The sequence below is a fragment of the Mercenaria mercenaria genome, chromosome 16 (genome assembly GCF_021730395.1).
Source record: "Mercenaria mercenaria strain notata chromosome 16, MADL_Memer_1, whole genome shotgun sequence".
Lineage (NCBI taxonomy): Eukaryota > Metazoa > Mollusca > Bivalvia > Venerida > Veneridae > Mercenaria > Mercenaria mercenaria.
This window is the reverse complement of record NC_069376.1, coordinates 43,563,075-43,589,459: the sequence shown is the minus strand read 5'-3', so window position 1 is coordinate 43,589,459 and position 26,385 is coordinate 43,563,075. Positions and strand designations below refer to the sequence as shown.

At 34.4% G+C, this 26,385-nt stretch overlaps 4 protein-coding genes across 4 annotated transcripts; all 4 read right to left on the bottom strand.

The window, feature by feature from the left end:
* Window positions 1–508: 508 nt before the first annotated feature.
* Window positions 509–18,792, bottom strand: LOC128549668 (probable E3 ubiquitin-protein ligase MID2). Its single transcript, XM_053526885.1, has 4 exons — window positions 18,300–18,792; window positions 16,441–16,970; window positions 2,945–3,142; window positions 509–2,491 (listed from the first exon to the last, which is right to left on the bottom strand). Exons 1-4 carry the CDS (start codon window positions 18,656–18,658, stop codon window positions 2,289–2,291), a joined length of 1,290 nt encoding a protein of 429 aa, XP_053382860.1. The 5' UTR covers window positions 18,659–18,792; the 3' UTR covers window positions 509–2,288.
* Window positions 18,793–21,826: 3,034 nt separating this feature from the next.
* On the bottom strand, window positions 21,827–23,203 carry LOC128549324 (uncharacterized). The gene has a single exon (XM_053525913.1). It carries the CDS (start codon window positions 23,201–23,203, stop codon window positions 21,827–21,829), a length of 1,377 nt encoding a protein of 458 aa, XP_053381888.1.
* Window positions 23,204–24,057: 854 nt separating this feature from the next.
* Window positions 24,058–25,002, bottom strand: LOC128549323 (uncharacterized). The gene is made up of 2 exons (XM_053525912.1): window positions 24,885–25,002; window positions 24,058–24,575 (listed from the first exon to the last, which is right to left on the bottom strand). The coding sequence occupies exons 1-2, from the start codon at window positions 25,000–25,002 to the stop codon at window positions 24,058–24,060; spliced, it is 636 nt and encodes a 211-aa protein (XP_053381887.1).
* Window positions 25,003–25,471: 469 nt separating this feature from the next.
* On the bottom strand, window positions 25,472–26,125 carry LOC128549322 (uncharacterized). The gene has a single exon (XM_053525911.1). It carries the CDS (start codon window positions 26,123–26,125, stop codon window positions 25,472–25,474), a length of 654 nt encoding a protein of 217 aa, XP_053381886.1.
* Window positions 26,126–26,385: the final 260 nt, after the last annotated feature.

Here is a 26,385-nt window from a genome sequence, read left to right as displayed (position 1 = left end):
ACTGATATCGGAAAATGACACGAAAACCTTTCAGACATTATCAAAATATTTTCTACACACTAATTGCCTATTTACCGTGTTAAGGTAGGCTTTAAAGGCTACCCAAGGTGTTATGACACGCTCGTATTCACAAATCATAAACTATACATACACAACTATATAATGTATATGGTTTGTATACAACTTTCTTAAAGGAATTTGAAACAGAATCAAACATGTCAGAAACATAATCGAAGTCAAAACAATACTAGGAGACCTTCTATGACATGTTGTTCCTACTGGTTAACGTTTTCCTTCACTTTCATTTCACACTATGTGCATGCCTGCGAGGAGGGCATCATAACGATGCGGAAATGCAAAGGCACAATGAAGTTCTTTCCTGTAAATTTTCCGTTTTGTCTTAAATCCGATTTGGTCTCATTTGTCTAAAACAATGATATCAGTATGCTTTGAGAGTCTTTCTTGCTTTTGCTTTTGAATGATCGAAATAAACTATTAACTAATGAATTAACATATCTTTATTTCAAGTTTGCAGTTATCAATTCAGTTATTTAGATTTATTGTACCTTTCGATATATGAAATCAATAACTTTCAAAAACTATTACATGAAAGTAAAACAGTTTTTCAAAAATCAATCAAAATGAAAGAAGCAGATCCGATAAATAGGTATTTCCCGCCGAATGTGTTTTTTATTGAGGAATGGCAAAGAAATATACCCGGTAATACGTTAAGAATGTTACTTAGAAACAAATAATTTCAACACATTTGAACTTAAAAGAACAGAAGTCCTTAAAAGATCTGGAACGTGTGTGGTGGCAGGGGGTAATGTTTACAACTTCACATATTGATTAATAATCATGGAATGTTTGAAAAAATAAAAAAGTAATGGTTTTTTACATCTCTTTGTGGGAGTTGGGGGCTGTGACCTTGTCTGATGGTGGGGTGCATAACTGGAGTGGTGGAGGTGACTGAGTGGAGGAGCGAGGTGGGATGAGGATACAACATTGCACGATGATAACTATTCATGGAAGGTTTAACATTAAAAATAAGAAAAAGTTAAAAAATGGGATGAGGTCGGGCGTGGGGGGACCAGGGTGGTGGAGTGGCCGGGTGTGGCTTCACATTTTCACATGTTGATAATAAATGTTCATGGAAAAACATAAAAGAAGTTAAGAAAATACCACTGATTGGTTAGTTTGTTATGTACAAATTTATGGATTTTTAAACAGTTAAAGAGATATAACTCTTTGTGTCCTTATGTTACATTTTATAAAGCAGAAATTGATGCGTTTATTGCACCCTATAGAGTTAACACTTGAAGCTACTAAGGGCCATAACTCTGATGTTACTCAGGCAATCTCACTGAAACTTACTGGGCCGCATTTCTCTATAGTGGTGAAATGTGTATGAAATTTTATTAAAATATTCAAAACCACTCCCTAGATTTGGGTCCGGACATACGGACGGACAGAGATACAAAGCTAAAACTATCTTCCTCCGCCTTAGGCGGGGAATAAGAAATGTTGTCAAATATCTACTTATTTTATATTACTAACATAAACTACGTGATGTGGATATAATTTTACGATTCATAAGGAAAACGTTCACATCTTTATAATAAATTAAAGATAAACACTATACACATTCACAAGGTCGGCCTCCAATAGTCAGTCGCAACAAAACTCGCATATTTTACACTCTGTCAGTAGCTGCTGAGTTGAACAATAGCAATTTACATTTCTTTTACAAAATGATCATTGTTCGTAATAAAATGGTAACTTTGTTATTTCGTGCAATAATCGTTTCCTGGCTCGCCGTGCAATAAATGTTTTCTGGCTTCTCGTTCAATTGTAGTATCCTGGCTTGCCGTGCAATTAGTAATGCTGGGCTTGCAATTAGTGTCTCCTGTCGTTTTTGAAGTTCATATTGGCCAATTAAAGATTGATATTCAGACTGCATTTTATTACCAAAAATACACTTCACCCTAAAACTTTACTATGAACTCAGTCGTTTAATTTGTGGTTTACAGACTAAGAATAAAAAATACAGCAAAGGATAACGATACTATACAAAATATATGCTACATCTAAAAGCATAAAAAGTTTTAATGAATGTAGCGATTAATGTATTCACAGAGATTTTTTAAGTAGTTCAAGTTCAGTTCAGCTTGAAAATTAAAGCAACGATAATGTTTCTGTATTTACTTATTTTAACTTACATGCTTCCACGTTCAAACAGGAAAAATGTTGTAACATAAAAAAGTATTTTAAAAAAACCCAAAGAGTTTTTAATTGCGGCCCATCACAATATCGGAAATTGATTTGTATGTTCCCTTGATGCTTGCAAATGAAAAAGACAATTCTTCACTATAAGTATCATAATCAATCGTAAAGTCTGCCTTAATTTTTCTTCCATGCGTACATGATGAACGTGCATATAATCGGATGGTATCCCGTAGTCTCATCAGTATGATTGTATTGCCTTGGATTCCTGAAAACATCACACACAGATTAATTTTACATTTCCCCGCCAGGATGTATATATTTCTTCAAATATGCACACCCTTGTATCACTTAGTAAAATAATCTAGAAATGATAGAACAAAACATTCATTCTCTTTTACAGTTGAATTTTCGGAACTCCAAATCAGTTACTATTTCATAATTGGTCAACTGTATCATACCAGCGAAGTAATAATTCAGGCAATGTTTCACATATAGCTTACATCATATACTATAAGAATGTCGGTAAGTAGAGCCTACACTCTATCTTTTCTCATTCTGTTTATGTTCAACATAACTTCTGTAGCCTCTTGATTACTAAGTCAGGTCAAAGGCTTTTGCATATTATAATATCATTTTTTAAACACAAGGTATACTTGTACTTGACAATTTTGTTACTCTATGACTATACATATTGCAGTCCAAAATGAGCACTGTTTACCTGTAGTACGTTCCATTGCTTTTCTCGTATAGCCATACTCAGAAAGTATAATTGTGTAACGACTTTCAACTATCTCTGAAGCCTTGGTGTATTCTGACCATATATCATAGCTCTGCAGTTGTGATTGGAGCTCGCTTATAAATTTGCTTGTAAGCGTATCTTCGAGAGGGCATACAATATTCACACTATCGCTGTATTCTAAAACAAAACAGCTACGTTAAAATAGAACATGTTGAATATATTTCTTATTAAGTGTATGTATCTATTTATATTGTTTCTCTCAATAATAAGAAAAGAAGTCTCAATCAAAACAAAAAGGCTATTTTCCGAAATTAACAAAAGGAAATACATATTATTTCAATTCATATGCATTTGTGCCGTAAGCATTTATTAAAATTACATACTTTTTCATTGCATTCAGTAGCAGCCCCCTTTCCCAACCCCCTTTGAAACTGTTGTTCTTTTATGGAAGACCACTTGCAACAAAACTTTTACGATTGCATTCGTAAGAATTAAGTCGTCTACGAAGTCATTAGCCTTTGGAATATACAGTAGGGGCTCTGCAAGAATCGTGGCGTAGATCTTAATCTATTGTCAAACACTTTGGTTAAGACAAATGTTTCTAAAAGACGGCCTTATCGCACAATATGCATTTATACAGTTTTATGTATTACATTAAATGATAAAATTTCCTGATCAAATAAATGTGTTTTTATTTAGTTTAGTTGAGGAACACAGCTTGTCATCTCTAGAATGCATGAAGATTGAGTCCAAATTCAAGGCGCTCGTTTCACGTTTTGCGCCCGAAATTTGGAAGCCCAATTTCCCTTTCTCCAAAGTACGTTTCCCCCAGTTTGGAAAAGACATCTATAAAATACTATTTTCAAATACTCTTCCATCTGAAACTATTATTATATGTGTTAACAACATAAGGCAGTGTGCTTTTTGAACTATTTCTTTCAACTGTAAAATAGTTTTGGACGTCCCATTTATTCACCATATTCGTTCAAATCCTCACCCAGTACTAGTACCCCTGCTCATTCACTCTTGTCGGATATCCGTTAGAGTGCAGTGAGGACTCTGCGTATATAAATCATATAACAAAAGATCCATAGTAGTCTATATTGCTCTTCTGATATAGGTTTTCAAATGTTAGTAACAGGATATGGAAAACTAGCCACGTCCCAAGAAGCCATGGTTTTAAAATAAAACATAGAATGCTTCTGGAGGAACTTGGTAGAGGGTCATCTAAGGCCAGAGTTCGTTAATTTTTCGTTACTCAGACCCGCCGACCCTATTTTCCGTCATTTTCGAAAAATAAATTTAAATTAAAAAAAAAATATTTTCAGGCGATGATCGATGTTTCGCTGCGTTCTGACGATGATAACGTCAATATTCGTCAGCGCATCAGCCGTCAGTGTCATATAGGCGCGAATTCTCCTCAAATGAAATCATCTTCCGTACGTAAACAAAAGCGTGTGTGAAATTTAAGGTTCTCTTTGAACGATTTATGCGCGATGGAAAAGCGGAATCTTCGGTTCTTTGATTTGGGATCTAGTATGTAGACAATAAAACAAGGAAAATCAAGTTCTGTAAAGGCCAAGAAGATGAAATCTAGAAAACTTTAGCGAAATGTAGACAACGAAATGGTTAATGTTAGTAACGGTGTTTCAAAATGCTAGAAAAAATACCTAGATTTACCCGACGCAAATAACAACGGCAACACTAAATGTGAATTTGACATGCATTTGGCAGTAATATATCACATGAGGATGACGTTTAGGAACAACAAAGTGCTGCTAAACAAACATACGAGGAATCTTTCAAAATATGTGCCACACTTAATTTATCCATCATACAAAACTTTTTTACAATGATAAAACGATTATGTAAAATAAATAGACTTTTAAGATCGGTCGTAGAAATCTAACGGTGTGTCGTAACCATGGGAACGGCTACTGAAGCTGGTAATCGCGGAAACTGAAAACAAAAACGCTTTCTTTTGTCATAATTCGACAGTAGTAGTATCAGAAACTTGATATTTTCACATTTTCATTAAGCTGTGAATACCTTCTAAATATCTTTTTAAATTTCTTGTTTCAGCTCGGGCAATTTTAGTAATTAGCACGTGCATTCAATTGTGAATCAACAAAATGCCTTTTTTATCAGAAATTATTTTCTGGACTTAATTACAACTATGGCTGAATTTTGGCTTGAAAATATTGTATAATACGCATGCAATTGAAATTCTAAAAACTTGGATACATCAGTTTAACATCATTTTAAACATAATGCAGCGGATTACAGTCATATAGGCTATTTTTCAATACACGTGGACAATGAAGTTAAGGAATAACACGTTAAATCTCGGCTTGGAATATTTAACGTATATTTTTACTAAACATTTTTTTTATTAAATTAATTGTTAGAAAACATGTGGATAAATTATGTTTTGTGACACTGTTAGCTGCAATCGAGAGATCTCAGCAAGTACATCATGGATTTCATACATTGAATTATCTTTAACACCTCCATACACTTGAAGAAACACACGATCTAAATGATATGTTTTGTTTTCTCATTTCATACCTGAAAAATGCTGCTTGTCTGCCGGCAAAAAATCACGATGGACAAGTTGGATACAGGAATTCCACATCCCTGCAGGGGTGGGTGGGTCAAAGAACTTAAAGCATATAATATTATAATTCATACATAAAGCACAGATGAACAGCTATGTGTCGCTTGGTTAGGTGTTTATCCATTCTGAGTTCGTATTTATCCAGCACTATTTCCTATACCAGTCAGGAATTATCAGCAAATCTAAACCCACCTCATAATCAATACAGCTTTTAAGCTATAAAAATGAATTTCAAACTTTGATACTGTTAAACATTGTCTAAGATATGTTTATTGAACTAATACAGTTGATAAGTAAGGTCTTATTGCAATTTCTGGTATTTTAAAACAGTTAGAAACATAAAACATGTTCATTTTGAAGACTTCTTTGAGTACATTTTGATAAATTCCAGTCATATAATGTCAATTGTCGATTGAAATATTTAGTACACAAAACATTTTATCATTACAGGATATTATGGCTATCAAAAGTTTTACGCTAACATTGCAGACTAACATAAAAACATGAAAAAAGACAGGGAAATTAACTACATACATCGTCTATCTGTCAGCCATATTGGCACTGAGTTAGAGTCGCTGAACAGAGTTAGGATTATTCGGGTACATAGTGTGTTAATACTTTTTCCACAATCTACGTTTCAGAACTAAAATATTTATAGCTTAACTTATAAATGCTTGACAAACTGGAAAAATATGAACAAACTTGTTAGAGGGAAGCCGAATTCTTTAAAATTATTCCAAAATCAGACCAGCCATTCAAGAGACGATTTCATTTAACTTAGGTCTCGTTGCCATGTTTTTATGAACTCAAAATGATTTTTAAAAAACTTTGTGGTAGATTCTCCAAGAAAAATTTCTGTAATCATATTAGCAGTTGAAGGAAGAGGTTTTCGGTGATGATTTTCCTTCTTGAGCCTCTCTTGGCCGAGTTTTCCAAGCAATCTTAAATATTTTAACAATATTGGTAAATGGTGAATCAAGGAACATTTACCTAAATTCATTTTAAAATCAAACATAATGACTACTATAACCATATAAGGAAATCTCTCACCACCACATTGCGGCCATGTTTTATTATCATTGTATGAAATTTACTAAATTGTACGTAATTTGTTTTGAAATGAGGCAAGCGATTTCAGAGAGCACTAGGCCCGCTCACTTGCGGCCATGTCACGTAAAACATGAAAAAATACTTTGAAGAAATTGTGGGTGACGTACAGACGACGGGCACTAAACGATCCTAAATAATCACCTTGAACTAAACACATCCATCAATTTTCCTCCTTTAGAACCTTGTGATACTTTAAGTAAGTTTTGAAACCATGACGTTTTCAACTTGCCTGAGAATACATATTAACATTTATAATTACATTTATAATTATTTGCACCATTCAGTTGGGATCAAAATGTTCTCGTGTAATTGCATCTTTTTTCAGAGAGAAGGTTTTGCTCTCGTTTCTTTTTCTTCGGATTTTCGGGGAGGTAGGGATGGAGAGGTTGGGCTGGAACCACGGTCAATGCGGGGGTGGGGGGATGGGGGCGGATGGGGGAGGGGACTTCGCATGATTTTTAAAACAAGTTTCTTTGGAGGGGGGATTTCAGTTATACCGAACGATAGAAGAAAAAAAAACATATACAAACATTTCTTTCAACATTACTGACCCAAATAGGTATTATGTTAATATGAACTCTGCTGTATGAATTCTGCAAATTATTAACTATTCTTAATGTATCAGGGGTCGAACGTATTTGGGATTGTTAAATTTCTAGCGAGAGCAAACTGGTCAGTTAAATATCAATGGGGAAGTAAAAGTAGGTAAGTACACATTTAACCTCATTTATTTATTTTATTTTGTTTGATTTAACGTCGCACCGACACATTTATAGGGCATATGGCGACTTTCCAGCTTTGATGGTTGAGGAAGACCCCAGGTGCCCCTCCGGGCATTACTTCATCACGAGCGGGCACCTGGATAGAACCACCGACCTTCCGTACATGAAGAATTCAACGCCCCTAGTGAGGCTCGAATCCACAAGTCAGCGACCTTAACCACTCGGCAACGGAGGCCCCTCATTTGACCTCATTTATCTCAAGTCTGCTAATTTAAAAAGTCGTCCGTACATCATGTGACGGCTACATTGGTGCGTATGTTACAAGTTAAAACAACGCGCGATGAAGCGTGTTAAAAAAGTTATTGAATGCATAAGTCGTTGTGATTATAAACAATACGTGGACACGCCACCTGAAACCATGTTCATATTCGCAAAGAAGCAATCAAATTATATTTTAAAATATATCTGGTAATACAGTTTTCAGTGTAGATATAGACTTTAACAAAACTAAATTTTGTATCTAGCGCCCTTATTTCTTAGAGCTTGACTACCAAGAAAAAGCTCAGTTTAATATTATATTTGATTAAAAAGACATTTTTTTCCAAGAAAGCACGTAAAACTTAAATTTATTTCCATTCTAACACGTTCAAATTACGCCTGAAGGGATACTAATCTAAAGTCCTTTTTTGGAGCGGAATATCCAAAAGTTTGTCATTTTGCGACACGTGTTTTAATCGACAAGAAAATACATGGTTACATGTACCATGATTGTAAAATCCTTTTTTGTTTATAGAAAAGAAAATCTTAAAAGTGAATACAATTCTTATATGGTTAACAATGCTTAAATAATCACAACATTATGTTGACGTCACGTCGACATGAAATTTTGCTCCATATTATATATCGTAGTTCGAAATACTTTCAATTTGGCTTCGCCCTCGTAAAATTAATACGCCTGGCGTATATCGCCCATCGTGTAAAAACAGTGTAAAAACGGTTTTGGTATAAATTATTTGTTAAATACATTTGAAGAGGATTTAATATCTTAATTGTTAAATATTATGATGGAAGATGGCCATTGATATCTTGAACGTTTGATGAATTATTTTAATTTTACTTGTATCACCGTTTTCATAAATAACTAGTGAGTAAATTGATTTGTTTTTCTTTTTTCAGTTTATAGATGTTATACTGTTATAACATTGATTTAATTATTGAAACTCCCCTCCCCCTCCCTTGGTATCTGTTTCTTCCTGCTTCAGAATTTTTGTATGTGCATAGGGATATTCTTAAAATGCATTTCACAGCATTATCGTTTGTCACACCGTCTATTTATCACGTTTCCCGTATTGTATTGTTATGACGTTACGTCATGTAATATTTTCAAGTATAGTGTTAGTCTAGATTTTTTCTTGTAACGTGGAATGTTTCAACTGAAAAAAGATAACTTGACAAATAAAGCAAAAGTCAAAACTTTAACGGAATGGAATACCTGTCACAAAGGAACATGATTGAAGCTGACGCAAAATAAATTGACTGTGCTATCATTCAACTTCAAATAAATGTTTTGAAATACCCTGAGTCTAAACAAATGTATATTCTCAATACGAAAAATAACCCTGGTAGTGCAAAATATATGTACACAATTAATCTAACACCAACCATTTTGAGCGTACATAAAGTTTATCCAACTTATGTGCATTCGTATTCCACATTTAACTACGAAAAACGGAGAAAATAATCGTTTTTGCTTCGGTGATGTTCTACAGAAATATTATTGCTCGACTCAACTGTGTAAAAATAATTTGAAAAAAATAATCAAGACTCGGGCCGACTCGGAATTTTTCGGACTTTTTCCGAATGCGAGCAGACGACTCGGTATACAGGTAGTTTCCAGTTACGGTAAATTTTATGTAAAAGTAAATTTTCGTTTATAAATACCTGGATGTTATCATAATAATTTATTAATTATTTTGCGTCTTTGTTTTTTTTTTTATTATTATTATTTTTTTTTATAATAAAAATGGTTTAACGTTATACATATTTTGACATGCAAATACGTGAAAGAAGGGACTAGTGGTAAACAGAAGTAGGGATATTCTCAAAATGCATTTCACAGCATTATCGTTTGTCACACCGTTTATTTATCCCGTATTGTATTGTTATGACGTTACGTCATGTAATATTTTACAAGTATAGTGTTAGTCTAGATTTTTTCTTGTAGAAGGGATCTTTTATTGGCGGAAAAAGGCAGACGCAAAGATGAAATTGTCTTTCCTTAGAGAAATTGTCACTTTGATTATTCGTCCAATTGTTTTCTTAAGAACATCAAAATATAACCCTTTGGATGTGCACAGTATTCACATGTCAAAAATGTGCGATTTATTTTTGTTATTTGCGCACATTTTGACACGCAAGATTCCATAAGCTTTTTTTTAAACAGTTCGCTTATAAATACATTAGAAACATCACAGCTTGAAGTATCTACAAAGCAAAAAGCAAAATGTTTGTAATTTATTCAAATTACACATTTAGTACCAACTGATTAATTAAATTATGACTTCATTAATAAATCTAGCAAAGTGTTTAAATATGGAAGAATGACAATTTATACATATTAATGAATTATAAGATGGAGAGAAATTTGTCCGTATTTCAATCTTTTAGCATGTTATTTAAACCTTTGTTAGCGTAAACACGCCATGTACCCGGATAATCTTAACTCTGTTCAGCGACCCTAACTCAGTGCCAACATGGCGGATGTAAAGCCGATACAACTTTGTTTTCTGTTTAATTACGATGTATAAAGGAATGTTTCTGTTGTTATATCTATATACATTGATCAAGTGTATATTTATTTCAAAATGTATCATGTTAAATATATCAACCCTTGTGTTTTCAGGTGGAAAAACGACGAACAAGGCAACTTTTTCAATGAAAACTTTTACAAAAAATCTTTAAAAATACTTCTATGCTTTTGATGCCTCGACTATTTTGTTGTTTGAAAGCAAAGATATACTGCTTTATAGGCCCGTTTACACTATGTTGTTAACCCACTACATGTTGACACAATACATGTTCAAATGTACTGACAGCGAGAAAAGGGATAAAAACCTAACTTTGATTTGATAAAAACCGAACTCGGTTTACATGAGGAATGGATAAAAACCTAACTTACACGAAATTGTGTGACGGATAAACACCTAACTGACTAGTATTCTATAGAAATGAATGAGTTGACATGTACATGGTCTGATTATTGTAAACATTACTTTATAAGCCATGTCTTCAAACTTTGTCATTAATTTTACAAGATGTTATATGTATGCCCACTACAGTCAAATATTTTTTCATAATTTTAATATTATGCAAATATCAATGTTTGGGAAAATCTGGATAAACCCTAAGAAATAACTCAGTATAAAAGTCAAAATTATTATAATTACATAAGAATATATTTAATACCACCGATGTTCGAAGTTCTGTAGTCCCCAACCCTCTCTCCCCCTCTCTCTCTCTCTCTCTCTCTCTCTCACACACACACACACACACACACACACACACACACACAACCACACACACACACACACTGTTTCAGAAGAATTGTGTTTGTTTCAAATCTTGTATATCGTATAGTGTAAGAGATTTTTATAGAGGTGCTAATGGAATATTTTTGATATTGTTTAAATGGGATTAGATTTATGATTAATTATTAAATATGATATTTTTCAGACGCTAAATAGGGAAGAAAAGTGTGTGTGTGTGTGTGTGGTGGTGGGGTGGGGGAGTGATGCATGGATTGACGGGACAGGGGTGTGGGTATCCTTACATTTTTCACTTGTCCACGGACACTTAAAATCCACTTGTCCATAGTCAAATTTCATTTGCTCTGATTTGTAATATCAAACCTTCAAGAAAGCGCAAATAGACTGGAGATCGAGTTCTTTATTTAGGACAATGAAAAGAAAAGCATACCACAGTAACTGTGGTAAAAAAATAAGCTGTTGAAATATTTGCCTTTTAACATTTATAAAAGTCTGAAATCGCGTAAGCAGCGTTCGGGATCTTTTGAGGTCATGCCCGAAACACTGCCCACGCAATGGTGCAAAGCCAGATGAATTCAGAGAAAGACTCTTAAAACGTTCCGACTTGTTTTAGTCATACATGCGATCTCTGTGTGCTTTTGATTTTAATTTGGCTGACTACTGGGTCAAATATTTCCTTTGACAGTGACTTATTGTCTCAGCAGTTGGAATTCTACTTACAAACTTGTCATAATACTTTTTTTTTAAGTTGTTTACGTTTCTGATGTCTTTAAATGTCCTTTTAGTTCTCTGTGTGTAACCCTTGTTTTCCTTTTTCAGTTTTAGTTACAGAATGCTATATGCTGATGATGCAAATATTTTTCTTCAGCTACTTTAAGTAGTTCTTATGTTCCCTTTAGCATGTATATGATTTCTTCTTTTATGTTTTTTTTAATGCATGTTGTAAAATGTGACTCTTCTTATTTTTGTGTAGTGTCAGCTAATTTTTTTTATGTTGCTTTAAATGTGCTAAATCTGTATGTGGTAAATTACTTTTTCCTTTTATTTGCTAGTACATATGTGCTATTTTGTTTTAATGCGCTGTAACATATATGTGATAATTTGTGATTTGTTTCTTATCTACTTAGAGCCAGATGCTTTATTTGCTTTAATGTGCTTTAACATATATGCATTTTATTACAGCTGTTTTACTTATGTTGAGCTTATTTACATGTGTTTGTCGGAAAATAGCTTTAAGCTAGTGTTATATGTTTATACTTTCCCGACGTTAAATAAATCTTCTTGTATCTAAATCTTCTCTGATATTTTATCATAGTCACCGAGTTACAGTGTGCGTGAGAACTAGTCAAAGAACCCATTATCTTTATCACCTCCATACACTTGAAGCAACACACAATCTAAATGATATTTTATGTTTTCTCATTTTATATCTGAAAAAGTATGCATGTCCGCGGACACACAGAATGAAAAATGCACTTGTCCGCCGGCAAAAAATCACGAGTCGGATAAGTTGGACATAGGAATCCCACATCCCTGCAGGGGCGGGTAGATCAAAGAACTTCGAGCATCAGCAGTCCATAAAAAGCACAGACGAACAGCCGTTTTCGTTTGGTTAGGTGTTTATCCATTCTAAGTTCGTATTTATCCAGCACTGTTTCCTATACCAGTTAGGAATTATCCGCAAATTTAAACCTACCTCATAATCAATACAATTTTTAAGCTATAAAATCAATTTCAAACTTTGATACTGTTAAACATTGTCAAAGAGATATTTATGGAACTCATATATTTAATAAGTAAGGTCTTATTGCAATTTCTGGTACTTTAAAACAGTTAGAAACATAAAACATGTTCATTTTGAAGACTTTTTTGAGTACATTTTAATGAATTCTAGCCACATTATGTGACATTTCGATTGAATTATATAGTACACAAAACATTTTATCAATACAGGATATTATGACTATCAAAAGTTGCATACTCACATAAAAACATGAAAAAAGACAAGGAAATTAACTACATACATCGTCTTTCGGTCAGCCATGTTGGCACTGAGTTAGGGTCGCTGAACAGAGTTAGGATTATCCGGGTACATGGCGTGGTAAAGGAAGATTAATTTAGAAATTGACCATTAAATTATTATCACATCGGGATTGTTATATCAATAAGATGTAATAGATGTCAGTTTTTGAGTAAGCCCTAATTGATACTTAATTAGATACATATAGTCCCTTGCTTTTTAATTTTATTACCATTTCACTGTAATAAAATTTTAACACCATGCATTGATAATTATGGGGGTGATAATGGATATTTCGTACTTTTATTGCACATGTCTCTTTGAAAAAAAAATGGATGCATTTAATAACGGCAATAAAATAGGAATTATTAAAAAGAAAATGATAATGTTTTATTCTTTATTAAAGTAAACAAGACATTACGAATGATTATGCTTATTTCGACTGCTTCATTGTATCTCATATTCAAGATCATAATTATCTGTTCTGTTTAAGGCTTATTCAAGAGACACTTTTGATTTTTAAATTAAATGTTACAAATTCTGAAGTGTGCAGGCTTCCGTACATGTAGAGTAATGAGCAATAAATATCGATTTTGTAGATAAGGAGATTTATTGCATGACTGTATTCTATTGTTTCTCTGATTGGCTGAAAACGGTTCGAAAAATAATGACTACATATCATATCAACTTATCTTGGGTTATAAATAGTACGAAAATAAAAATAGATCGAAGTAGGTTCTTTGAAAACCAATATCAACATGATTTGGTCCAAATTTATTCCTTATTTCTTTATTAAAGTTACAATTGTAATAACAAGACTGACTTTACATTTATTCACGTAATAAAACAATTATTGACTTTTTCATAGGTTGATATCAAGATTTATCAACCCTCAAAAAGTCAAAAAGCCTTCGGCTTGGTGAATATAACTCTTTTCGGGTTGATCAATCCTGATATCAACCTATGAAAAAGTAGATAATTGTATATTATGACCCCCGCTTCTTCTCGGAAGTTTATGTAAATTTTACGGACGATAACGATCATACCTGTTGCATTAACGATTTTTCTGCAGCTAGGCTTAAGCTGTCCCGCATAATACAGAAAGTTCGATATGATAATGTAAAATATACAAATATACAAAGCAAAGATTACCTGACCAAAACAGATCCAAACTGATGGATTTTTTATAGACATTTCGTTGACAAAAAATCAGCTAAAGTTGTCAATTTAAACTCAATAACTTTTTATATTTGACATTATTCTTCCTTGTAGAAACGGCATTACATAGCTAAAACATTTGTCCACTCAAAGCACAGTTTTAATAACCGAAAAAAAACATATTTCTTTAAAAAATACTGAACTTGCATCTGGTTTTACTACTACTGATGTCAGCCATTTTATATTTCGCGAAACGTTTCCTCTCGCTTAAACTTTTAACGAGCTCAAATACGTTCGAAGCCCTCCCCAAACCCCTCCTCCCCCCACCCCTGTGTATGGTAGTAATATTATTTTTACAGAAGGTTAAAGGTCAGTAATTCCAATCCTTCTTTGTTTCATATAAAAAACGACAACCTCAGGTCGTCCTTACGTATCTTTAGAGAATATCACCTTTTCCTACACCTATTTTTCATCAAAGTTCTATCACAAATTAACGACAAAATGAAAAGAAAATAGGGGGTTATGTAGTTCCTAGTGAAATGCCAGTCAGTTGTGGTCTGCTACCCTAAAAATGGCGCATATTTGCTCTCGTCCACGCAATAAACACCTACTTCCGGTTTCGATCTGCAAAACTTGCCATGTGGGGTGTATGAACGTGAAAACCGTCTCATTTCATGCAGAATGTATTTTAGTAGTGAAAAATGGTGATTAAAGCACTCGTTCTATACAGATTTGCGCAAAAATGGGAAAATTAGGATCTATTTATTATGGACTTCTTTCGACTACACCAAAGAAGCACATTTTCGACCGAATTACTGACCTTATTCCAGAACCAGGGAAGGTTATAGGCTGATCACTACCAAATAGAATGTAGGCCTCCGCAGGTCTAGTCACAAGTAGTCCAAATATAAATAGTACTAATCTTTTTTCCTTTCCTAGTGCATTTTCTCGGCAGCAACGTGCTTACTTTTACCCTACCGCGTTTCAGTATGTATCACTTTGCATTGTAATGAAATCGGCATGTTCCTATCGCATGCTAGATAAAAATGGCGGCGTAAGAATTTAATGTCACGAAAAGAGAAATTGAAAGAAGCGAAAAGTAGTAAATTCAGCGGGTTGTATTTAACGAACTGTAGTTTTCTTATATAAAAGTTAACACCCCCTTTTCTTTTTGTTTTTCTAAAGTAGCGATCTAGCTCTTTATGGGAATATAAGTCTCTGAAAATCTGATATGCTAGAAAATGTCGAAACACCGTTATGAAGTGAGTGGATTTTATATGAAATATAGAACAGCTGGATTTAGTGGTGTTCAGCCTATAAGGGGCAATACATGTTATTTTCTGAAAGCCCTCGAAAATGAATGGAAATGCCATTAATCTATTCTTTATGATGTAAAACGGTAACAAATGGCTGAAAACGCTTAAATTTCTTGTGTTTTTGGAATTTAGATCGAATTTTCGACCAGGTGGCACTATTTTGGTTCGTTTTAGGACCTAGTAAATGTCTTTTCTCGCATTTTAGCACTTCATTTGTCTAAATAATATTGAAATTAGCATGTTTCTGAATGAAAATGACAAACATCGTAACGATTAAATGGATGGTAAATGTAAATTCCACGAATAAGGTAAAATTAATTGAAATATTGCTTGCACAGGGCTAAATTTTGCATATTTTTGGGGATGGGGGTGACCTGTAATGAATGGTTATTTCTCTACATTTTCTCAATATTTTGCACCAAAACAAGGCAGAATCATTGTGAAATAGGTGTACCTTGAGAATGAATGCAAATTCATGGAAAAATCAGACAAAAATTTTCTCTTATATACGCTTGCACTAAAATCTGTCCTTATCGGACCGCGGTAAGTATAAAGTGCCGTTGACGGTACATGGCGCGTACTAGTTGATGTCATCCCTCTGTCGGCTCGCCATTTTTTTTCGAGGGGAATTTGTTTTGAAATGGGGGGACAAACTATTTTGAGTGGCGATAATGGGGCTCCAAAGTTTGCAAAACGAGAATCCTGGGCCAGTTGACGTCAGCGTAATTTTAACTTGATAGCCATAGCGAAAACGCTTCATCTTTTAAATGATATGTCCGATTCTTATACAATACTTTCGGGTATAATGCAAATATTCTTAATATCATGGAGATGTATATGTCTGGCATCAAACATTATGTGGCTCAAGTATCAGTACTTTCTGGGTTCCTCTTTTATAGTCATGATTTTTAAACAGATAATTAACATCTACATCAACAGGCAAATTGTAAACAAACGTAGGCATGTACAATTTCAACATAAGCTTACCTTTGACTGACCCAAGAGATCGTTCCTTACTTAAATACTCCTCAATGGCTATATTTATCTCAGATTTCATGACTTTCAACTTTCTCAATGTTGTTTGTTTTGCGAGGTCAGTTCCCTCCAACAACTCTTTCTCTCCCCTTTTCACGTCAACAAAATTTTGGGCTTCATTGACATCCTTGGAATGTGTGAGTTTGTGCAGTCTTACATCAATAACTCTCAGGAGGCCATCAATCTTCTTGCTGTATGCGTTTATGTTGTCTGCCAGCTCTTTGTGTTTAGACCTTACCTCTTTTAATGACTTTCTCTCCAGTTCTTCAACTCTAGCGATAATACGCTTCTTAAAATCTTGTACGTCATCAATAAAACCATCCCGTTGTTTATCTAAATGTCTGAGGTCATTCTCCGTTTTGGACTTCAGGTCTTTCAGATCGGCCTTTACCTTCTCGAGAGAAAGTTTGGTCTTCTCCTTCCCTTGTTCCTTCAGCAACTTACTTGCAATATTTGGAATATACTCTACTCCTTCACATGACCTGTAATAAGTGATAGATCAACTCACTTATAGAGTCTTAATGTTAGACATACATGTAAAATCTTTTATGTAAATATTGTTGAAAAACGGTAATAATATAAAAGACGTCGTAATTTTCATTTCCGCATATAATTCATTTCCTTTGCATCCAGGTCATAGTTGTGGTTCACATTTACTCGATAATAGACGAGTTATAGTCGAAAAATCTTTGTTATCTCTAAAAGAAAGGTTGTATATAAAGTAAACTCTCAAAGTCATTAGCTTGTCCTACTGTTTGTTCCGACGAACGAAATGGTGTAGTACTTATAGTGTAAGATAGCTTTTCTATCTATAAATCTTTCGTCACTTGAATATTTATCTGCAGTCATTTGCATGTTTATTTTTCTTTACTTCAGCCATCAAAATTCAACTTTACGACTTCATGGGACCATAAACTACCTTGAAATGCATACGAGTGTTTATTGTAATTCTAATACTTTTTCAACAATTTCATAAATCGAGATTTATCTATCGCTCACTTTTCACATCTTTTCATAAATGGACTAAAGGAAAATAACATATTTATTGATACGCTCGCATATCAAAACTTTACAGTGTAGATAAAATCAAAGCCCTAATTGGGATAAATGCAAGAATGCGATTAACCAGGTACATCTTATCAGACCTATCTCCTTTTACTAGCTCACCAGTTCCTCTCAAATGATTTAGGAAAGACATTGACATAACACACGTTTTATAAATTTAATATAATCTAATTACACTGTAAACATTCTGTTTGAAACAATACGAATAGCTCAGTATTTGTCACTACTATACACTGGAAATCTTACAAACTGTAAGCTTGTTGTAGTGTAGAAAATTAAGGGAAAGTTATGCTAGCCAGAATATTTCTAGAATGATCCCTAAACATTTTTAGATGAACGGGTGAGAAAGTAAAGTTGATTATGTCTCACAGTGCTGAATATCATTAACAGTTAACTTTACCTGTCGCTTTAAGTCTATTTAAAGCTTTGATTAATCATATAATCTATTCAAACGTATTAAATGTATGGGGACGTGTATTTGTTTTTAAAGATTTACGAATTTAAGCTGACCTAATAATAAAATTATAATTTCCGAGTTTCCGCTTGGCAACATCTTTTTATTTATATGAAATTTAGAAAGGTAGACATGTTCTCACTTCGTTCAATTCATACATGGACAGTTATTTATCAAGATTATGAGAATCTTTCAAAACATTTTATTCTGTGTTATCCGGAGAAAGAACGTGACGTCATATGACTTTCCCTTTTGATTAAGTACTTAATAAAATTGTGAGATAAACACTTACCTGTGTTTCACAGCGATACAAACGGTACAGCACACAAGATCATGGTGTCCGCAATACATTTTCACCTCCTCCCCGTGGTGTTCCTCGCATACATCAGTCGGCAAAACTTTGGAAGACTTTGTCGCGGATTTTCCGAATTCTTGTCCGAATGCATCCGAAGTCCTGTCAGTTACACTGTGATTTTTGGTAAACTTGTTGTGAAAATTAACACATGTCTGACAATAAAAAGCCTGACATATGATGCAATGATACAATGCCTCCGTGTTTTTGCCATCTTCCGAACATGGTGAGCATGAAAAGTCATGAAACGCATCAGATGCATCAATTTGTGATCTACCAAACATTCTATGGGAAGCCATTTCATATATGGAAATAACCTAAACTTCCCTGTTCACTACACTAGGAAAACGAAAGTTGAAATATTTTCAATGTTAAATACTACTAAAACGAAAGTTGTAATGAATTTATATAGAAAACGAAACTAGGCAATGAAATATACAAATAAAAATAATTTTGATATTAAGGTTTAAGGCAGTGTAGCTCTAGCCTTCATTTTAATTAAACATTAGACTTATTAATAATTTACAAAATATCCATAAACTTGAATATCAGGGGAGGCCACTGCGTAAGCTATTGTTTATTAACCGGTTGATTTTATGTACATTTAAGCATTGATTCGTCAAAAGCGGCTAGGCATAAATCCCTTAACAAATGCGACAAACATAACGGGAGTGGCATCCATCTATCAATACAAAATTAATAACAAAAAAAAAGAACCATCGTCAAGCCAATAAATATTAGACGTGCAAAAGAGACCTAGACCTACTTCGTTTTTATCCTATAAACGTCTAACCTAGCAGACTGTAAATGCGTTTTATACAACGTGTTACAAACATCCATGTACAAAGTTCATTTTAGCCGGACTTTCAAATTGTCACGTGAATACATTTATGAATATCAAATCAAAGAGAAAGCAACAAATATACTACTATATTTATCTACTTTGTTAATTTATGGAAAAAATGCATATCATGTGCAATTAAGATAATGTTTAAACTTTTCATGATCTGAAATTGAGTATAATATATGGTTATTTTGTGGAACATTAAGAAATATTTTATGTGCTTTGATTTTACGAAGAATTAATTACACTTTCTTGCAATTGCCTAATAATTATATCCCTTGTAGCATTACATATATTGGAGCATTATCAACTTCTAGAAACAAAATAATTTCTTTGAACACATGCATCAGACTATCTTATTAAAACAAATGATATTAAAAACAAATGTTAAAGTTAGTACTCATTTACCCTAAGGGGTACAAAATGTTTTAAGATTCTATAGTTTTCACTCAGTTTTATTAATGTTTCGGCCTTAAGGCCTTTATCAAAATAACAAATTCCAAATTCCGAGAATTACTCTACATCATGGCGTCTCCACTGGCACCAGAACAGAAAGAAAATGCCTCTGTACCCTACCCCTAGGTATTCCGTAAGAACCATGGTCATGAACGGGAAAATATACTAAGTAAACCCGTTTCAATCGTAAACTTCTCAGCTTAAACGCGCAGTTCGGTGAATGGGTACCTAGTTTATTGAACATGCGATAATTTATCTTCCATCTTGCAACTGTCACATTGTCTCAATATTCCATATTGCTGAGATTATCAACATATTTTATGCTTTCGTCAACGTTACAGAAAAAACTTGCTTGACTTTCCCTAATGAACATCCGGTCTAGAGGTCACGGCAGTGTGCACATGTTTGGCGAAATGTAAACAAACAAAAACAGAATTTAAATAAAACTCGAAACGATGAATGAAATTCATCTTGTATATGATCTTTAACTTGAAACCGTACATGGTCTGCATCTGTTCTGTTTATTTTATTCATTTTGCACATTTATGCTGCATTTTCACATTTTAGCGAACACGTGTAGTAAAATGACGATTGACATACATTTTCACATTAGCCAATCAGAATGGTTTTGAAATCTAAAACGGAACTTCACCAGGGAAGTTCAAGCAAGTTTTTTGTGTAACGTTGAAATAACTATAAACGACGCGTCGTTTTTCTAAGATTAGATGTATTGAAGAAATGGGACCGGTATACAATGGAAGATAAATTACCACTTGTTTGATATCCATAGTACACTTTTACCGAACTGCGTGTTTTAGGCATGAAATGCGCGATTGAAACGGGTTAATATATTTTCCCGTTCATGACCATGGTTCTTATAGAATACCTAGGGGTAGGGTATAATATGTACAGAGGCATTTCTTTCTGGTCTGGCGCCAGTGGGTGTCTCATAATATAACAACATTTGAACAACAAAACCGGAATTGATGTCAAATCCCGCTAAAAAGCGATACACATTTACGATACACAAAGACTGTTTACTGGCCATATAATTAAAAGTTTATAGACTTAATGTGCAGAAATACATCAAGCTAGTGAAGTCCCCTTACTATCATGGGAGACAAATTAAATTAATATCCTATTCAATTCGTTGGTAGGACAATGAAAGTTTATATGCCATAGATATATTACAAAAAAATAAGCTAAAGCAAACAAGAGTTTCACCGAGTTTCAAGACCGATTTCTTTGTAATCAAAGGGGGGATTGACCAACAATGCCCCTCTGCCAGGCTCTGGGTCCGTGCATGTAAAGAATGGAGTTATCCCATACGGCTAACAGGAAACTTCTCGCCTCATGATATCATAGATCTGAAATTGTCTTATACTTAGAAGAATTTTCCGTCTTACTAGTACCATTTTATGTTTATAATTAAAACGCAATTGTCGTATTAAGTGTTCGACAGCAACGGATTGATTTTATTTGGAAGTGAAAATAAAATGTTCCACCAAATGATAATTGCGCGTTATTATTCATTTTTCAAGTAAAATGACTGTCATGCCCTGTGCCTCCTTCCAGATTTCAGTCTTTGATGCCGAGTTTGTGGACATAGTGGATGTAAAAAGACTGAAGTTTTGACTTTCGTGATATCACATCATCGGACGTTCAAAACTTCACTTCCTACGACAAAAAGGCCCATCTGGTATAATCGATACCGCCTGGGGACACAAATATGCCGTAGAAGTTAAAGTTTGAACAAAATCTCAAAGTTTCTCAAAATCAGTTGATAACTTCATATTACCAGGTTAAATTCAATGTATTTAGTTAAAATCATTAGCCATACAAAACTTCATTATTCTTATACTTATTGATAGTGTTTAGCATCAAATTTAATCTAATTATACATATGGATAATCGAATAACTTTACAAGCAGAAATCCCGAAACTAAGCTTTTTATTTCACATGGTAATAAAGAAAAGTCTTAGGCTTACTTGATATTACATGGAAAACTTTAGTAACAACGTCAGATATAAATAAAATACACGCATATCGGTGACGTTTTACCCCAAATATATATGAGAGACGTTGAATGGGAAGGCGAAGGCTGAAATCTCAAACTCTCTATTATCTCGCGTATAGCGACCGTCTCACCAACATAGTAACTGAAAGTTATGTTGTTTTTTTATATATTTTCAGCTTTGCTTTAGTTGCAGTTGCACGCTCTGGTCGATTTTGTTTCGTAACACACTCCATTGTGGGTCTTTCTTTATCACTCGGAACAACATTTTTGTTCAACAATTCCACAGGAAATAGCAGGTTTAAAGGCCGACAAACAATTCGACCAGATGTTGATTTTAACTTTGCGGATCTAATTTCACCGTCACTACTTGTATGTAAACTGATTATTAGTCCCATTTTCCAATCGCCTCTTGGAATATCTTTCTTGATTAACACTACATCACCCACTTCTGCTTCTTTCAATGTTGTAACAAATTGAACGCCGGTTAAGATTTTCCTACCTATCGCTTTGCGTAATGATCTTTTTACTAGTCCGACTAAGCTCTCATAAAACTCTCCCATCCAGGGAGCAAATTCTACGATGAATGACCACCTGATATTTTCAGTTGATGCATAGCTTTGTACGTCGTCACATTTTATAATACCTTGCCACAATAAATCTATTGTCTGCCTAGCAAGTTTAAACTGTAGTGCATTATCACTAATGACTTCAATGGGTTTACCCCTTTGAGCTATGAATCGCCTCAAACACATAATAAACTCATTTGCAGACAAATCCTGTATCATCTCTAAATGAACTGCACGGGTTACCAAACATGTGAAAAGACACACCCATACCTTCTTTAGTCTTTCAGAAGTTTTAATGCTAACACCCCCAAAATATTCTAAACCCGTTCTAGATAACGGCGTAGATTCCGTGACTCTTTCCTTAGGTAGAGATGGTATTTGCGGCATTTTATAGGGTCCGCCCTCCAAACGACGACACACGACACAATTGTTTAGGACATTTCGTACGGTTGCTCTGCCTTGAGGAACCCAATATCGGTGTCTAATTTGGCTGAGTGTGTGAGAAACTCCACTATGTAGTAACTGTTTATGTGTTCGTTTTATCGACATTTTCGTGAATTTTTCTTTTGAAGGCAACAGAAGTGAAAATCTAGCGGCTTCGGTCAAACCTGCATTTTCAAGACGACCTTTGCAACGAAGCATCCCGTTGCTATCAATAAAAACGCCAAGTTGAGTTTTAAGGTTGTTTTTCTGATTTCTTGTAAAGGATTGGAACACATCTTTAAAGTTCTTCTTCTGAATATGCAACGTCCACAATTGTTCGGCTGATTCTATCTCTTCCAGGGACAGTGAACTATTATTGAGGTTTTCCTTTTTCAATTTCTGAATAAATCTCATGGCAGTAGCGGTTACTCTGAACAGTTTCGTCAAAGACGAAAAATTTTCATAGTCCATTTCAAAAGGAGCAGTAACCGGAAAATATTCCGACTTAATTTCTTTTGATTCATCACTCAATAGCATCTTTTCTTCTTCTCTTTCATCTGACCTATCATTTTCATCGTTTGTGTCAATATAATCAGTCCCAAAATACCACTCCAAAGTTGGTTTATTTAACCATTCAGGTCCATTCCACCCGTTTGTTTCCAGACAGCTTCTCTATACTGCAACCGCGACTAGCTACTTTAGCGGCGTTATCGTTAGTGCTGACATAATGAAAGGAAATGTCTTCATGACTTTTGATTTCACGTATACGGTTACTGACGTACACTGACAATTGTTTTGTAGATGAGATCCATTTCAAAACACATTGTGAATCTTTGAATAAATTAATGTGTTCAATCGGCACATCAAGCTGGTTCCGCACGAATTCAATACACCTTACTCCTATGAGCACACCCATAAGTTCCAGCCTTGGAATTGTAGTAGCTGTAATCGGTGCGAGCCTTGTTTTGTTGAACATAAGTTCCGATCTACGTTCGATTCCACTAATTTGTATCAAATACACAATAGCTGCAAAAGCTTTCGTCGAAGCGTCGCAAAAGCAAACAAGATAGTTCTTGACTTTATCACAGATTTTAAGAGACACACATCGTTGTATCCGCTCATCTGAAATGACATTCAAATCCTTTCTCGTCTTTATTTCGTTTTCATCTAGGATATCATCCAACAGAGTTTGAAGTAGCAACTTCCCTCTTAGAGTAACGGGTGAAAATAGACCAAGAGAATCGAAAATGGCTGCAACTTGTTTCGGAACTGAGCGTTTGGTATATGTATTAACCTTCAAGGTTTTTATTTGTTTCAAGCCAATTGTGTCGTACTTTTTGTTCCATGTTAGGCCTAAAACATAAATTGTTTCCCCATCTGTTCTATCATCACTAGCGATTGTACTCAGGACCTGATCGTTGTTTGAGGCCCACTCGCGCAAATTCATTTTTGCTTCCGAAAATATCTTCTTTGAGTCCTGTACCACAAAGATCTTTAAGGAGCACTGGACCTCGATATAAACATTCGTTTAAACTTTTATATCCTGACTTAGATTTTGTGGAAGCGTCATAGACTATCCTTACTTTTGTTGTATTTTTATCAGGTTTGATAACAGGATGGTGGGGGAAGTAATGGGCTATTCCATCGCGATGATTTCTATCAACCTTTTCAATTATCCCCTTTTTAAGTTGGTCTTCGATGACTGAATTATATTTCATCACAATATCTGGTTTTCTTTGAAGACTGCATATCATAGATTTCAATCTCCCCAGTGCAAGCTGACGATTCTCAGGAAGTTCTGGATTTTCCTCTTTCCATGGCCAGGTAACTTGATATCTGCCGTCTTTGAAGGTCAAATTCTCTTTAAATTTTTCCATACCCTTTTCATCATCAGTATTCTGGAAATTTTCTGTGATTCCAATGGATTAAATATTCCAGAAATTCTCCAAATCTGGCTTAGTAGGCAGTGAATTATCAACATCAGTAAATACTTTGGTTTCTGTAACGTTATTTCCACGTGTAAATATCCAAAGGTTTATGTCATTCATATCCTGATCTACTTCATTTGTCATTCCTGTTAAAATCCAGCCCAGTTTGGAAGACAACAGGTAAAGTCCACGCTGTACTTAAAGTCTGTCTGATTGAATGATATCCAAGTAATAATCATTTCTATTAAAACATCTATTTTGTCTGTTTCACTTTCTGTTGGTACACTCACTGTCTGCGAGACTAAGACTTTGTGTTAATTGTTTAAAATGTTCTTTCTCCGATATATCTACTGATCGTCTTTGTATAGTACCAGTTATATGCGGAACAATATTTGCGGTTATCTTCATTTCGTCTCCAGTTTTAACTTTCAAGTTAAAACTTTGTTGATGAAGTTTTAACCACTTTCGACTTTTCGCTACCAAACGTCGAGAAGAATTCTTACTTCCCTTTCTGTGTTAAGCAAAGGGGTTTTTTTATTTTTGAACGGGCAGTCTGCATTAACACTATTTCATTTGATGAAAGTAAAACATTTTCTCCCGCCAGCGAACTAGACACCGATACATCAGGCTCTTCTTCACAAAAGTGAACACTTTCATTTTTTCACATCTTTTTTAATTTTTTTAGGACACAAACTTCTGTGGTGTACGTTTGTTTCACCACAGTACACACAACTTTTCCTACTTTTGCATTCATTTTTTTAATGCCCTTCCCTCAAGCATCTATAACAACTTTTAGACAATCCTTTCTTTCTTTTATTGTTTTAAACTTGGAACACTCATCACTCCAGTGATATCTAGAACAGAATCTACACTGCACTTAAGGTTTTTCCCGTGGTTTTGGTTGGGGATTGACAGTGAGGGCTTCTGCTGTACCCTTTGCTTGATGTCGGTTAGAGTCCAAGTTTTTTGGTCTGTTATACCGCTGATCAGGCTTTGTTTGGTTGTTGAACTTGTTCTGGGTTACTTTCCCACTTTCTGTATTCGCCTTTTCTGCCTTTTCACAAGCAATAACATACTCATTCAACAAGTCACGAAGTGTAGACGTTGTCCATTTCTGCTTTGCTCCTTTCTGTATTTCAAGGTGTTCGATCACAGCACTAGGTAACTTAGACTTTATCACAGATATGATCAAATCTTGGTCTACATTCTGGTCAAGTACTTCCAGACTTCTGAGATGTATATTTTCTGTTTCCATGAAACTTCTCAAACTGTCTACAGAATTGCTAGTTGTTCTTAGATTCATAAGTTTGCTGTAATGAATATCTATGATCTCCTGAACATTCCCGAACCTTTCTTCCAGGATTTTGATGCCAATAGTATAGTTTTCATGTGACAGTGCTAACCCGGCTATAGCACTCCTAGCTTCACCTACTAACTTGTTCCTCAAATAATTGAATTTATCAACGTTGCTGAGGTTATAATTCTTGTGAACTGAATTTTCAAAGGATTGCCAGAATTCTATCCATTTCATTTTGTTTCCATTAAAACATGAGATTTCCAATTTTGGAAGTTTAACTGATTTTGTTGATGCGTCTGTCGATCACTTTGATTAGTTATAAGTTCTCGTTGCAACTGCATTTGCATGGCAAACAACCTGCGCATCTCTTCGTGCATGTCCGTCTGTGTTGTTTCTGTTCTAGGCATTGGTAGTTCAGCTTCCTGTTTTATCAATTCTTTTAACTGAATTTCAAGCTGCTGAAGCTGACAGCTTATGTTCATTGCTTCATCGCA